The 15,470-nt window shown below is 32.4% G+C and overlaps 1 protein-coding gene across 1 annotated transcript; it reads right to left on the bottom strand.

Annotated features, from left to right (window-relative positions):
* Positions 1-301: 301 nt before the first annotated feature.
* On the bottom strand, positions 302-14,349 carry LOC131028352 (disease resistance protein RUN1-like). The gene is made up of 9 exons (XM_059208457.1): positions 14,173-14,349; positions 13,862-14,022; positions 12,260-12,420; positions 11,862-11,920; positions 4,814-4,875; positions 2,097-3,156; positions 1,334-1,663; positions 842-1,078; positions 302-754 (listed from the first exon to the last, which is right to left on the bottom strand). The coding sequence occupies exons 1-9, from the start codon at positions 14,347-14,349 to the stop codon at positions 302-304; spliced, it is 2,700 nt and encodes an 899-aa protein (XP_059064440.1).
* Between the last annotated feature and the right edge of the window lie 1,121 nt (positions 14,350-15,470).

Here is a 15,470-nt window from a genome sequence, read left to right as displayed (position 1 = left end):
TAGCTATTCGCCTATTAAAGATTCTTAAGGTTTTGTTACCGCAAGAAGGACAAGTACAAATAGTCTTTGTGAGCTAGCACCAAATAAATTATATTATAATCTACTGTGAACATTGAAATAATACAGTATGGAAGCTCTCATCTCGCATATGATTATGATTCTCATCAAAATCTCTAATACTAAGTGATCCTTTTAGAATGGTTCATTTGCCATAAAGTAGGCCGGAAACACAAATGACACGAATAAAACATTGCATTATAGTGCTAATTTTATAGGCAAGTTGCTCATAAAATTTGATAGATTATTGCCTGGGTAGTAAAGAAGACATCTCGGATGTTAAACCTATGTGGTCTCTCACATCTGAATCGCTGATCTGGCCTCGTGAACTGTAAACATATAAAGCTTTATGAGTATTTCCATCTTCCCTGCTTTGTCTCTCAGGTACATGCATACGTTCCAATCTCCGTACAAATTTAGGGTACGAGGTCAGCATCGTGCAATTAAACAACACAAGCTCCCTCAAGCATCCTAACTTGCCTAGTGGAGACGGTGTACTGGTCATGGAAGGACTCTCCAAGTAAAAAAATTGCAAGTTTCCCAAATTCTCAATATCATGTGGCAGTTCCATCAAGTTCGTACCAAGCAAATTTAGTTTTCTTAGAGACTCTTGGGAAGTGGTTCGAGCTGGCAGCTTCAGTAACTTCTTACAGTTTTCAAAGATCAACTCTTCAAGACTGGTGATTTCTTCAAACATCTGTGCATGGATGATTCACGCAATTTCTTAGATTGAGATATCTGAGTTTTGTAATGCTGACAATATTTGACAATCTGAAAGATCTACGTGTTCCAGGTTTTTCAATCGCCCAATATCATTAGGCAACTTTGTGAGGTCCTCACACTGTCTTAGCACAAGGTGCCTTAAGCCATTTAAATTGCAGAACTCTTCCGGCAAATCTTGCAGATGAAGTGCAGCTTTCAGTACCATCTTCTCCAGGTGTTTTAGTGATCCTATGCTTGGGGAAAATGCTACAAGTTGTCTGCATTTAATAATATTAAGCTCCCTCAATTGCGATGTTTGCTGCATTTTTCAAGGATAATCTTATTTAGTAAGTCCATGAGCTAAAACAACATCTTGAAGAAACATTGTCTGTATAAATGTCGGAATTTTAACCAATGTAATAGATGACTTCTCATATAAATATCATCTCTATAAATGCATCCATCTTAAACAAAAACATTATATGCATAAATGTCAATTGACTAAAGAAATATCTATATCTTAAAAAGCTGAGCAGAGATAATTCATAAGCTCTAGAATTTTGTGGACCTATACCTTAAAGGCAGGATCACAAAGTATTTTGAAATTTCCATTGACGAGTTCTAAATCTCGTAAGTTGTTCATTTCAAGTGGAGGAAGGGTCGCATGAGGGAAATTTCTCCACCGAAACCATACCAAATCTGCTAATTGATCGCTAAGGCTTAAAGCTGGACAAGTTTTCCAACAAAACCACATAGGTTTTAATGACCGATCAGTAACTGTAGCATCAGATATATCACCATCTATATCAAGAAGCTCTATTTTCACAGAAGAAAAGGTGTAGCTTCTTTTCTGTCCATGGGAGGCCTTTGTGCCATCAGTGCTTCCTCTAATTTTTGCGTTTTCCTGGAATACAAGCAATTGAAATTAACTTTGATTTTCTGTACTAATGAATTCATGTTGCCACAAAAATTTTAATGCATTTTATATATATGGTCTTCATCATTATATTTGTAATTGGTATTGCATACTGTTAATTGGCAGTGGCGAATTTGGCGAAATATAAATTCTGATGTTGATGTCAGGGTATTATTAACAGGCTCCAGGAGATTACGGCCAAGTTAAAAATGAAAAATAGACGTAAGAAAAAGATTAAAAAAAATGATATTGGTCTGCATGTCCTCGAGTATTCTCTCAATTCCTATCCATAATGTTTTTTCATCAATTCTAGAAGCTATCCCTCTTATTTTGATGTGTAAAAGCTTGTGAGAAGCAATACATACCGGCAGTGACCATATTCCTTGAAAGAAATTTGCAGCATCATTTGGAAGCCACAGACGCAAGGATGCTCTGGACTGTTGCACAGTTGCTCTTTTGCAATCTGTCGCCCAAAATCACGGAAAGAATCATGCATTTTCAGGCAATTGTTCTCGTCGATTTCCACGAGACAGCCGTATTCCAGCTTTTGCAGACCACGAGCACCCCTCCATCCTGATCCATCCCATATTCGTATGGCCGACTCCTTGTCCATTCCCCGAAAAAAGCAAGCAATATCTAAGAATATTTGCTGTTCCTCTTCGCTCAAAGCGTTGAAAGTAGCCTTCATTATATCATTGAGTTCACAAAACATTCTCCACTCGCAATTCCAAGACTCTATATTGTTCCCTCCGTATAGACGAAGATGCCTCCCAATAAGCTTGAGAAACAAAGGTAAGCCGCCAAACTTTCTCACAGCTGTTTCCACCACACTCTCCAATTCCCAAATCGGTTTCTCCTGGTTGAAGGCGTGCATGCACAAGAGCTCTCGAGCGTGCTCCTTAGCCAGAGGTTTCATTTCATAATGCAGTGAGATTCCTGAAAGTTTAAGGATTGCCTTATCACGGGATGCCAGTATAACCAAACTTCCATTTCCCAACACATTCTCCCGGAGCAGTAGAGCATCTAGCTGATCATGATGATCAACGTCATCAATAACAATGAGAAACTTGAGCGATCTCTGCCGACTTAGACACTGTAAACGTTCTGCAAGTATTTCTCGCCCTTCGCTCTTGTTGTTTATTTCCCAAATGGTGTTGGTGAGGTCATTAAGCAGCTGCCTCTGCAAGGCTTCTAATCCATTTCGTTTGGAGGCTTCTCTGACACCAAATAGTAGACTGGATCTATCGAAATCTTTTCGGTATCGATAGTAAAACTCCTCAGCTAAGGTAGTTTTACCAGACCCTTCTGGTCCAACTATTCCTACAATCTTAACAGCTTCATCCGTTGGCTCTGAAAGAAAGTAGTGGAAATCCTCGACTGCCACGTCCAGACCCACCAAGTCTTTCACACTCTTTTTCAGCTCCTTTCTCACATGCTCCTTCACCAGATCGACTATGGTTTCCACAAGCTTTCCTTCATCCCTTCAATAGCCATTTAAACCAAAACACACTTTAGTTTTCAACAGTTCAAGTCATTATCTTTATTGCATTGACAGAGCTTTTTGCCCTCTATTAGAATGACTAAGAGCCATGTTTTAGCACAAGTTTCTATATAATGCTGTAAAACAGACGGAGAAGACAGACGTAATTTCTTTTTGTTTCCTCCAAATCAACATAATCCGATATTTGTTTGCCTCCAAATGAATATATTCTGTTACTGTAGTTTGTTGATGTGTTGTTCACGATGCCGGGAAAAAGGAAGATCATATAACCAAAGCTAAAGGTTTGGTTGGTCTGGACGAAGTTGAGTCTTCATATGGTTTTCAATGAGATCTAATGGTTTCAATTGTAGGAAAAATGAAAGGCAGACTTAAGGAAAATATAAAATTAAACAATTCTAACAGAATTCTCAATGAACCTGTTAAAATGATTATTCACACAGTTAAATTGTGCACAACAATAGTATATAGAAAAATAAATTAGTAATTTACAAACAAAGTAAAAGGCTAGTCTAATAAACAATGCAAAAGATGGAAAAACATTCATGAATTTTATATTATTCATCTATAAGACATAGTAATAATGTTAGACTACATAAAATTATTTAAGAACATAAAGGTTATTGCATATGAAAACAAAAAAGAAAACGCCACAGTTATTAGAATTGAAAAATATGTATAGAAAAACATATAATATTTTAGATATGAAGAAGTGAAACATAATTATAATAAAACTCTAAGAAAATGATCCGTAGAAAAGTCCTTCCAACCTTCTTTACAAATTAAACTGTATAGAATATATAACACAGAAAATTTTGTGACAAAAAGTTTGAGAAAAAAAAACAGATCTTTCATTTATGATATAACATTAAAGATTATAAATCTTTTATATGAAAATATACCTATATGCAAAACTAATCTAAAAATACTTTTTGAGGAATTAGAGTTTGACATGCTGAAATTGAAAGAGTAGAAACTATATGTTAAAAAGGATTGCACATTCATTTATCTTTTGTTTACTCCCTCCATTTTTGTATATATACTCTAGATATTAAAGTCTTGTCTGTCTTTTTCTAAACTGACCATCCCTCCGATTTTCTCAGTTACCCACCTATTTTCTCCCTCCCTTAGCTTCATATAACAAGTGTTTAGCAGCAAAGTTCCTGCCAGAGTGGAAAAACGGTTATGCTTTTGTCTGTTTTGTGTAATTGGAAGATTTTGTCATACTGAAGTAGCATAGATTGATCTTACCCCAGTTGCAATGAGTTGTTAGTATCGTCCCTCCTGAGCTTCTTGTAGTAATAATTTCCTTTGTACCTTCAGCACTCGATCAATCTCAGTAGAACCTGGAGAATTGGCTGCCTTCTGAATCGCCATTTATCTTAACTGTAAACTGATCTCCAGTGGGAGTTGGACACATATTTCATGTTTTAGTGCTTGGGATGTATTTCTGGCCAGCCTTAGAGAGCACACACTAAGCTCTGGTTTTCAAAGTGGTCAGAACATTTATTTCCAGTTTCTGTTTTCTGTTTTGTAATCTGTCATAACTAGTCTTTGTACTCTTTACTGCTCGTTTAACTTGCATTAAATTGTACCACCTGGTGTGGGGCCCTCTCAACCGTCATGTTCACCTCCTTTACCTTTGTTGTTCATCACGTAAGTTCTGAATTTTGAAAACTGTTTCTCCTGCTCCGTCAAATCTCTGTATGTATGTTTCAGATCAGTAATAATGATAAAAATGAAAAAACCTTTTGATTAAATTGAAGATATAAGGTGTGCCCAACTCTTTAAAAAATTAAATCATTAAAAATAAGAAGATGAGAGAAGTATAAATAAAATTTTATTTTTGTGTTTAAATGGTAAGGAAAGTGAAAACATGTTTGGTCTAACTATATTTTATTGTGACTTTAACTAGGGAGAACAATTATAAAATTATCTTTTAAATATGTTTATGGTTCTTTTTGAATAAAAATTTACTTTTGAAATATTGTATAATACAAGTGGAAATCTCATCAAGAGTTTTAATTTGAATTTGATTGTGTGCCTTGGTATATATTTTATATGGACAATTGAATGTAGGTGATATATTGTGGCTTTATAGTTTGTTTGATCGACCTTCATTTCCTAATTCATTAGATTGATTCTTTCCACTATTTGAATTCTCTGTGATCAATATATTATTAAATCCCTTTTTTCCCCTTCATGAACTAGTCAGTATGTGAAACCTAAAGAAGGTTAAATAATTATTTTTGTTTCATTATTACAAAACAAGCATTTAGACTATTTAATTATATGTATTCGTTGGTTTTTTATCAATAGTTATTTTTCAATTATATGATTTGTCTATTGAGTGGGTACTAGTTCTATGCATCTTACTAGACTAGCTTAGGGAGTTCAATGCCTAAATGTTTGGGCTACACCCATTGCAAAAAACTGTTCAACATCTTTTTTGATTCCATAACCCTAATATTATTTTCCTTCATAAAATAGAAGTTTTTGTGGAGGAGATGCAAGTTCTTTCATCTAGCCCTTGGAAACATATTCAATGTCAGTGTGTTTGAGCTCACGGTTATGTATTTGATTGGACATATTCTATTATATCATCTAATATTTATACTCATATTTACTTTCAAGAAAAGGTCTACTTGTGGTATTATATTAAAGTTTTTCATTCTTTTTTCTTTGTTCCTTTGATTTTATTGAGAAAAATGGTAGTAAAAAATTAAATAGAGAACCAATAAATACAAAAAATAAATATTTGCATAGAAAGCCTAGTACTATACCAAGAAAAAATTGTGAGCAAAGATCTCTCAATTTTATTATCTCAACAAAAATCTATCAATCAAAACAAAAAATGTGACTTGTGCATAGCTATACAACATCTTTATTAAGGAATATGAAAATAATTGACTTCGCATATCAATAGATTTTGGTTGGGAATATTAATGTCATTCTTTATCTTGAGGAAAAACTTAATTCTATGTGTACATTCTTTATGAATATTTAATTATGATTTGTTATAATATCTCTCTTTTTTTAATCTTGTGGATGTATCATCAACCACATAGGTTGAAGTACACAAAATTGGATGACATGTTTTACATTTGGCGAACAAGAGACATGATCTTGAATCTACTTCAAAATAATTGGATATGTTTTTTTTCTCTATTTATATGATTGGTGACAATTGGATTGTGCCTACATTAGAAATTTGATAATGGCATAGTTTAGATAATTTGACCATTAATATTTCTTTTTTACTTTAATAGAAAAATGCTATATTCAAGTTCCAGTTAATGTGTCTTTATGATCAATATTTTCATGATAAATATGAATCTCAAGTAGTTATGTCTTAAAGATGATGAATTTTCTATGCTATACTAAATCAATAAGGGCAATTAACATGGTGATAATAACTTGATTAATAATAATAAAAAATAGAAATTGGGTCTCAATATGAAGAGTAGAAATAAGGAGATAATTCTCAAAACCATTGAATCATGCAAGATCTATGATATATTCAATCTCTTCTAAATTATCATAATCAAATTGTATGTAATCTATATTATCTAGAGGATCAAAATAATCTATAGTAGGATCCTCTAATGGAGAAATATGAGGGTCTCCATGGATCTTCCAAATTGTTGTCCAAAATTTTCAAAAAATGCCAGTGTTTAATAAAACACATAATGTCATGGTCAACATTAGAACAAATAAAACCTACAACATGGCCAATGATGTTACCTCGTACTAATAAAGTTCTTGGATTGATTTGTTCAAGAATGATTCTATAAAGATAAGACAAGAGATTAAGACACTCGAGATGTGTTAGGATGTCGTTTCTAAGATTTATATTTATCCATTTCTATGATTATAATAAAGGGATGAATAGAAAAGTCTATGATACCTTCACAAATGATAAAATTAAAGACCAATATCCTCAATGCATGTAAAGTAGATCAAATTAATTCATCTCAAACAAATGCAACATTTGTAGGTGTCAACATGTCTAAGGAACTGATCAAAACATGAAATAACAAATAAATTAAAAATACTTAGAGAAAATTTTGAAAAAATAACATGGTTATGTGTGAATGTTTTTGAAAAAATTATAGCTTTCCAAGAATCATAAAAATAAAAGATACTGTAAAAGAAAATTCTTGAGCTTATATGTAGAAAATGATGTTATAAGTTCAATATGTGATAAAATACTTCAATTCTTGTGGTATAATTTAAGTCTTCTAACAATATTTGATGGTGAAGACTAGATGTGGGATTTTTATCCTCTCTTGACCCACTTGTATTCTCCCTCTTTCAAACCCTTAAAATATTCTATTAACATAACACTTATTCTGGTTATATTTCCTTATTATAATTCTAGTATGTATTTATCTATAAGGCCATTATCAATGCTCTAGGTTGACTCATGATTGTTGACCTATCTTGTAAGAACTTCATTAACCCTTTATTTACATTTATCCTAGTTGAAGTTGATATATCAAAAGATTTATGAGGTAGGGTTGTTTATAAGTTAATGAATAGTATAGAGATATTATCCTCTAATTAAATAGACTTGATAATCAAAAGGTAATTTTATCTAGATTTTAATAATGAACTCGTAAGTTAGAAAATGAGATTACCTTTTGAAACCTTGGTATTACACTCCCGATTAAAATTTTTAATTTGTTATAGAATTGTATTAAAATATAACCTTATTGTATATATCATTTGGGTGAACCTTTTGGCATTATTAGCAAATCTACCTAGATTGAAGTTTAATTTTAATATTAAATTTGAATCTACAAAGTGAAGAGACAAGAAATGTGTATAGATCATGTAAGGGGAAAGGGGAATGATTATTTTTTTCATCTAACAAATAGGTACCTTGTTGTCTTGATTGATTAAAAAATATTTGTCGGAGTAAGTGCCAATGATAGTGTCAAAATGAGATAAAAAATAGTGTCTAAAAGAAGTCATAAAAGTGATCTAGTTCTTTAGGATTTTAATCAAAATTGTACACATGTTCAACACTTGTTCATTTTAAGTATTGAGCCTCTATGACTCCTTGGAATCTATTTATTTCAAATAAGCATGATCACTTTCAAGACCCCTCTCCCATGTGAAAGTATGTTTCACTCTTGTTATCCTTTAACGCATTAAATGGTTACTAGTATTAGGTTCAATTAGAATTAATATGTTATATATGCCTTATTACTCCATGTGTGTGCCTTATTTAATTGTGATGTTCTCTATGCCTAATTACTCCATGTATTCCCTATTATCCTCTTTGCTAGTAATTGGGATATAGAATTTTTGTGCAAATATCTATGGTTGAATTATAATTTATATAATTATCAAACATTTATTAGAATTCCTTATCTCTTATATGGGTGTTTCTTCTATTATAATATTGACAAGAACCTTGATGTGAAGAGATGTTTATGTAAAATATTCTAAGTGAATTAAATTTAAAAATGTATAAATGTTAAGATAGTTAATATACTTATTAAGGATTAATGAGTTATAAAAGTTAACATCAATAAAGTATTTGGGTATTTTTACACTAATTGTACTACTTGTCATACAAAATTATGCTATTCAATTGGGAACATTCAATAATTTACCTTCAAAAGTAGGACTCCTATAATGTGACCATATAAATTTAATATGGATGAAAGTACAATTGGAAGTCTTAAAAAGCTAGCAAACTTGGTAATGCAAAGAAGTGAAAATAAAACCAAATTGGGACATGGAAAATAATGCTTCACTCTACATATCTTTTGAAAAATGATGATAGTGATTAGTAGAATGAAAAAGTATGACAAAAAAAAGTAAACTGGAAGGTTTTGTGCCTTCCATGAATTAAATCTTAGGTGGAGGTTAATAGTTAATCCATGATTATATATAATATAAAATAATTTAACAGTTGAAAAAAAAAGATAAATTTATGAAAAGAGGTATAATGATAAAAAGCATTGTGAAGAAATAATTTAGTAATGAGTATTAATTTATGTATGTCTTGTGTTTAGTTCATATGGATAAATAATTTTAAAGACACTCTAATTGTTGTGACATGTGGAAAGTCAATGATGATATATTCATGTGTCATGATATGTGAAATACTAATATATATAATGTTTGTGTTCCAAATATATGATACAAGGTATCCAACTTGGAATAAAGGTGAGGTAGACATTATAGAAAATCCATCAAAATGTACCCTTTATTGTCATCATGTGTGTAAACAAATAACTATGAATGTGTTTTTAAATTATAATGCATTTATGTATCCTTGTTGAATGGATCGTGTGAATCAATCTATAATGAATACATATTATAAAGTAGATACCTACAATACATATATATATACTAGATATCTATAATGCAAGTAGATTCACATATTATATCAACCCTCACATTATAATGCAAGTACATATAATATCTAGTATCAATATCTACAAGTTGCAATATCTATTATATGTGTATGCAATTGAATACATATTTATACCCTCTAGTATCAACCCTCACATTTGGAAGAAGATTCACAAATGTGATTAGGGATTGAGAGCTAGACGTCATTCATCGAAGTGTTATGACTTTTTCATGGATGTCTATTCTTGTTCTAGCTAGTGAACTCCCATATAAAAAAAGTATGACCTCTTATGGATGTTTTCCCTACCCTACTTGTTTCCCACAAGTAGAACCACACTTGTTGGTTGATAGCAAAAACTAAATCCTTGTTACTGGTATCCTAGGGTTGAAGATAGAGCCTTAGGTGCCATGGTATTTGGATTCATTTCTATTGTTGGTTGTCAAGACTTAGTACCAGTACAAGAGACCTTCCAAAATGGTAGGCATTTGAAATCAACATGGACTACTAATGTATAAATATAGTTAAACAATTGTACAACATATTTGAAATCAACATGGACTACTTACAATCTACCTATAAAATCCTAGCTTACACTTTTGCACAACCCAACATCATATTCATGATGCACCTAATTTTCTTCATGACAATATAGATAATGGTATAATCCTTCCTTTAACTTCAAATATTTGATTACAAAAAAAGTGAAAAAAATTAGATGAGGTACATATCAGACAAGTAAAAGAAAAAACAAAATAGAGGCAAGCCTCTATGAAGGGCATAACAATGCCAAAAAAGTTACGGCCTTAATTTAATTCTTGTTTTTCTTATTTTCTTTGAGGATAAAGATCCCTTCTCACACACCCTTCAATGAATAGTAATCAAGAAATGCATAGCACTAAAAAAGGAGAGAAAACTTCCATATTCTTTGATGTCCTTTGTTCAAAACTATATCAGCCTAACCCCCTCCAAATAGCTTCATAACAAAAAATGTCACCCCTTTTAGTTAACTTCATCCTTGATGAAATCAACTATCCTTTATGGTTCAAACATCCTCCACAATCTATCTTGTCACATAGAATATCTAGGCATAACAAATATCAAACTACCACCATTCATTGGCTCTATTCCCTCTCTTATGTTGCTTATATGAAGGGGAAACAAAAAAATTAATGTAAAATCACACTTAGTGATGGCTGATTGGGTAAAATGGACTTGCGTGAAAACTTGATAGGGGAGGAAAATTTTTGATAATAGAAACAAATCTAATCCAAGAGAGTCAAGGTTCACACCGAGACTCCCAAATGACATTAAAAATATTGCCCTTTACAAAAGTTTGATGGAATAGTGGAGAGGCCATCTTGGAGTGCCTTGCAGGCACACCGATGAATACGGGCACTACCATGCATGCAAATTTTCCGCTATGCTTCATACTGGGCATTGCCAAAAGAATCTTCTTGCAAGTTTTAGGCCCATGCTTCCATATTTTTGCATACATGTTTAAGACAATATTTCTAACTATCATATATAATGAGAACTAATATAACTATCTTTAAAGAATTATAAATAAAATACATGAAAAAATATCTATAAGAAAAATTTAAAATTAAACATACTACAACCTACACTCATTGAGGTGAGCTTTCAACACTTTCATGGGATCATTTTTGGGATTTGAAATTTAATTTATGAATGCTAAAGTAAAAATGCAAACCTCAAAATAGAAGCAATAGTTCCTAATAGTTACAAACTGAAGTTATGTGGCAAGAAACTATGAACCAATGACATTGGTAGTCTGTATTTGGAAGAACCAATGGTAGAAAAATGAATGCTTCAAAGGTTCGCACAAGTTGATATATCTTTTAGTTTAAGTTCCTTGATTTAGTATATTGACTATATTGTTCATATTATTTTTTTTAACTAATAATCATGAATAATGCGCAGCAGAGATACAGATGTTGCAATAACTAAAATAAATCTTATTTCAAATATCCCCATTTGCTGGCTTTTTATTTCTGTAGTGTAGCTACCAATTGCTTCATGTCCCATTCCAAGAGAAACTTGTCCAAAAATAATCTAAGCTCTTATGTTCACCAAAACAAAGTATATTATGTTTTGTGTTTCTCTATTGAATAGAACTTAAAATTAGAGGCTAGTCTACCTTAGGATTCATAGATGGAAAGTGTAAGGTTTTCTTAAATTCTTTCTTCACGATCTAGTAGATGGTTCACAGGCTCTGCAAAAACCTTTTCATAGTTAGTTTTCAAATATAAAAAATGTCATCTAATGTTTGATTTACAGAGTGTAGCACGACTTACTCGATTTGAAACAACTCCTCCATCTATCAAATTAAAACTTCTTTTGTTTCCTGTAGAATCTAAAGTTTCAAAATAGTTAGAGAAATACGTTCTACAAAGGTCCCCATACATATATCAGATACAAATGTATCCTTGGACAGCTCTACCCTAAATTGCAAAAGTGGGAAAAATAATGGTATAAGAAATGGTGATGAGATACATTAAAAGTAAAAACCAACAGAGTGAAATTTCCCAAAAGAGCTTTAAAACAACCTGAAATGTAGAGAAAATTGAAGGCGGACACAACTTTTTATATCGTAAGCAGGAATGACCATGTTTGTGAGCATTTGATGCAGGCGTAAACATAGTCCACTATGTGAGGTGACCATTATGTCTTTGCACTTCCATGCATTACATACTTTGCACTACATCTGTTTCAATATCTAGTGCAATGTGTTTGGATTCCTCACTCCGTGTTGTGGCTATAGAAGATGCTTCTCGGTGTAATAACCGTCCTTCCATTATGCTTCGATAGATGTCCATACCTATTCGAAAGCGAAAAGCTCCATTTTCGCACAGGCTGGAAAATGTAAATGGTTGGATCTGAAACTTCCATATGAAGATTTGATCGAGCAGGAGAAATACATTTGAAAATTCAAAAATTTATGTGGCACGAATACAGATGGGAGTAATAGAAAAGGAGGTGAAATGACGGTTGAGAGGACCCCACAATAGGCATTCTAAGTGAGCAATGAAGAGTACGAATCCTAACCCTGACAGAGATGACAAAATAGAAAACAGAAACGGAGAAAGAAAATGTTTTGACCAACTTGAAAGTCAGAGCTTAGTGTGTGCTCTTTAAGCCAGCCCTATATTTCCATGCAATAAGTATTAATATTAGGCATTGGAGTGGGACATCTTCTTAGAAATTACAGAGGCGTAGCCATTAATATGGGGGCCATTATTATTTTTAGACACCTGCAAGTGTTGAAAGACACTGCAATTGCTGACAACTTCTAACAAACACGTTAAATTTTGTGCGTTCTCTCATATGGGAAATCACAATTTCCTCTATGACATTCTGGACCGGTGAATAGAGACCAATAACAGGCGTCCATGTTTAAGCACAGTTAATCTGTGAGTATGTTTAAATCTACATCCTTACAATATAAATTATTAATAGTTAATATTGATTTCTGATTGGCTGAAAGAAAAAAGTTTAATGACGAGATAAAAGCAAAGCCTTCGCTATAGTTCCCTGGCAGGAACTAATAAATTTACAGTGACGATAATACTATAGAAGCTTTTACATGTCGGTTTAACTTTAGGACAAATGCTATGAAATGGTATTTTGCTTCTATTCTTTGTTTAATAAATATATTTCATCTTATAAAATAATTTTATCTTTATATAACTATTTCAGGTACATTGGACATTATTTTAATTTTTAAGTTAACATATTTTTAATTATGAAGCTATAGATCTAATGATTGGTGTAATATATGATAGTAAATATTAGATTACATCTTGATGTCAAATCACAATTAATTCACTATTCAGTGAGATATTATTAGAATAGAATCTTGCTGGTTCTAATATGCAGATACTACTAGTTCACACATTTTTGTGCAGTCCTCCCTTTCTATCTGATCATTCTATATAACATTATAGGTAATTGCAAATAAGTTAATGTAAACAAAGAAGTTATCATAAGCTCTATGTTTTCCAATCCTTTATTTTCTTTTCCATCAAATACACAAGGAAGTCGATGATCATAAAATAAAATATATCCCAATTTTACACATTTAAAATCATATAAATAGTTTTTTATGATTAGATATTTCATTCAGAATTTAAATATGTAAAATTATTGACTATTTTGCCATTATAATATACAGTATCGTAAATAAAATAATGAAATAAAATAATCAGTTTATGAAAGAATAATTCCATACCCATTGTGTCCATGATCCAGATCTACCAGCCCTGAAATGATGCAAACGTTTCCAAGGGAATCTCACCATTCCTCAATGTGTTTAGAATCGTATCTCTTTTTCTTACCATCCATCTTACTTTGCAACTTCACGAATGATTCTGCATATACTCCTTCCCCATTTCTGAGGACCATAAGATCTCTAGGAAGAACGTGGTAGAAAACAGGAATAATTTTTGCACCAGTTTTCTGTATTCAGTAAAACTCCTCCAAACACCAGCTCGATTCCGCATATCTCTTGGACAAGATGACAATATGAATTAAAGCAATTCTAATCGCTTCTTTTATGGTGGGGAATAATTCCTGTCCCGGTTGAAACTCAGTTCTATCGAAGAACACATGCAATCCAGTGCGATAGAGTGAATGGTAAATGGCGCTGGCCAAAGTGTCCTTGACATCTGGTCCGCGATGATTGACGAAAACATGGTACGGCTTGATGGACGCGTCAAGTTGCTGCTGGCTTTCGGTGTGATCCGATGAAGATGAAGAGGAAGGAACTTCTGATGGATCGCCCATTAAAAAAGCTATAATAACCGATTCAATGAGAACAACAAAATGTAACGCAGCAATTAATATAAAGCAATTGTTTGTATAATGTTTAACAGGTAGATCATTTCGGAGAAGTTACCCGATTCTTTTAAGCATTTAAAATGTCAATGTACCATTATTCTTACAATGGATATGACCCCACTGTAAGCGCTTGAATCTATCGAAAATTCTTGGATAATCCGCCTTTCGCCGTGTTTGAGTTAACCCGTTCAAATGATTCCTTTCTCGTCGTGATGTTCGATACCCCTCTTATCGTATGGAAAATATAGGGAAAGTAAAATAGCATTCGTATGTTTAACAATACGTAATTTATTATTTTCTATCAATAAATAATTTTTTTTTTATTGAACTGCAAGTTCTGTGAAATGTTGTTGTATTGTTGGTACATCCTGGCTATTTACGTAGGATCCAGGTTATGTTAATCTCAAAGTGCCAGATGTTTGATTCTTTCTATTCAATCTCAAATTATTTATATTTTATTTTACAAAATTTGTTTCGTAATGTTCATAAATAGGCAAGTATTAGTTAAACGTAAAAACAAATCATTTTATATAGATTACTTATTTATTTTACTGAATGAAATAATACAATGTAGTTTAGGTTCATCCTCAAATTATTCATCGGTAACACCTTCATCCACTACCACAAGATAATTTCTCCTACCTCCTCCTTTATACTTTCTAAACCTTTCCAGTTTATCCTTATTATCATTGTTAGGATAGTTAACAGCTATATGTCCTATCTTATTATAGAAAAAAAAAATTAGAGGAGGCTTACCTCTGTATTTTCCGGTGTCTTTTGGAAGTCTCTTGGCAAGAAGAGCTTCAAACTCCATCAGAATCTCCTCATCATCCATGTCTCTGCTTGGCCTAGATTCATAACTGTTGCTGACTTCTTTTCCTTTTCTAGTTAGTGCAGAGGAACCATACACTCTAAAGGTTGACTCTATATTCTGAACACTACCATCATAGCTATTCAATTCATATGCAGTCAACTTTGCAATGATAGAGTCTAGAGATACCTTGGTTTTGTTGATAGACCCTAACTCCTGAATAGCAGCAACCCTGATTGCATAGATCGGTAAAAAT

The sequence above is a fragment of the Cryptomeria japonica genome, chromosome 7, assembly GCF_030272615.1.
Source record: "Cryptomeria japonica chromosome 7, Sugi_1.0, whole genome shotgun sequence".
Taxonomy (NCBI): Eukaryota; Viridiplantae; Streptophyta; class Pinopsida; order Cupressales; family Cupressaceae; genus Cryptomeria; species Cryptomeria japonica.
This window is presented reverse-complemented; position numbering and strand designations above follow the sequence as displayed.

Excerpts from the sequence above, each read along its gene's own strand:
- LOC131028352 (XM_059208457.1), bottom strand. The coding sequence starts at position 14,349 with ATGGGCGATCCATCAGAAGTTCCTTCCTCTTCATCTTCATCGGATCAC. Across the intron at positions 1,664-2,096 it reads ACAGTCCAGAGCATCCTTGC|GAAAACGCAAAAATTAGAGG; the intron begins GTCTGTGGCTTC and ends CTTGTATTCCAG. Across the intron at positions 755-841 it reads GATTGAAAAACCTGGAACAC|ATGTTTGAAGAAATCACCAG; the intron begins GTAGATCTTTCA and ends ATCCATGCACAG.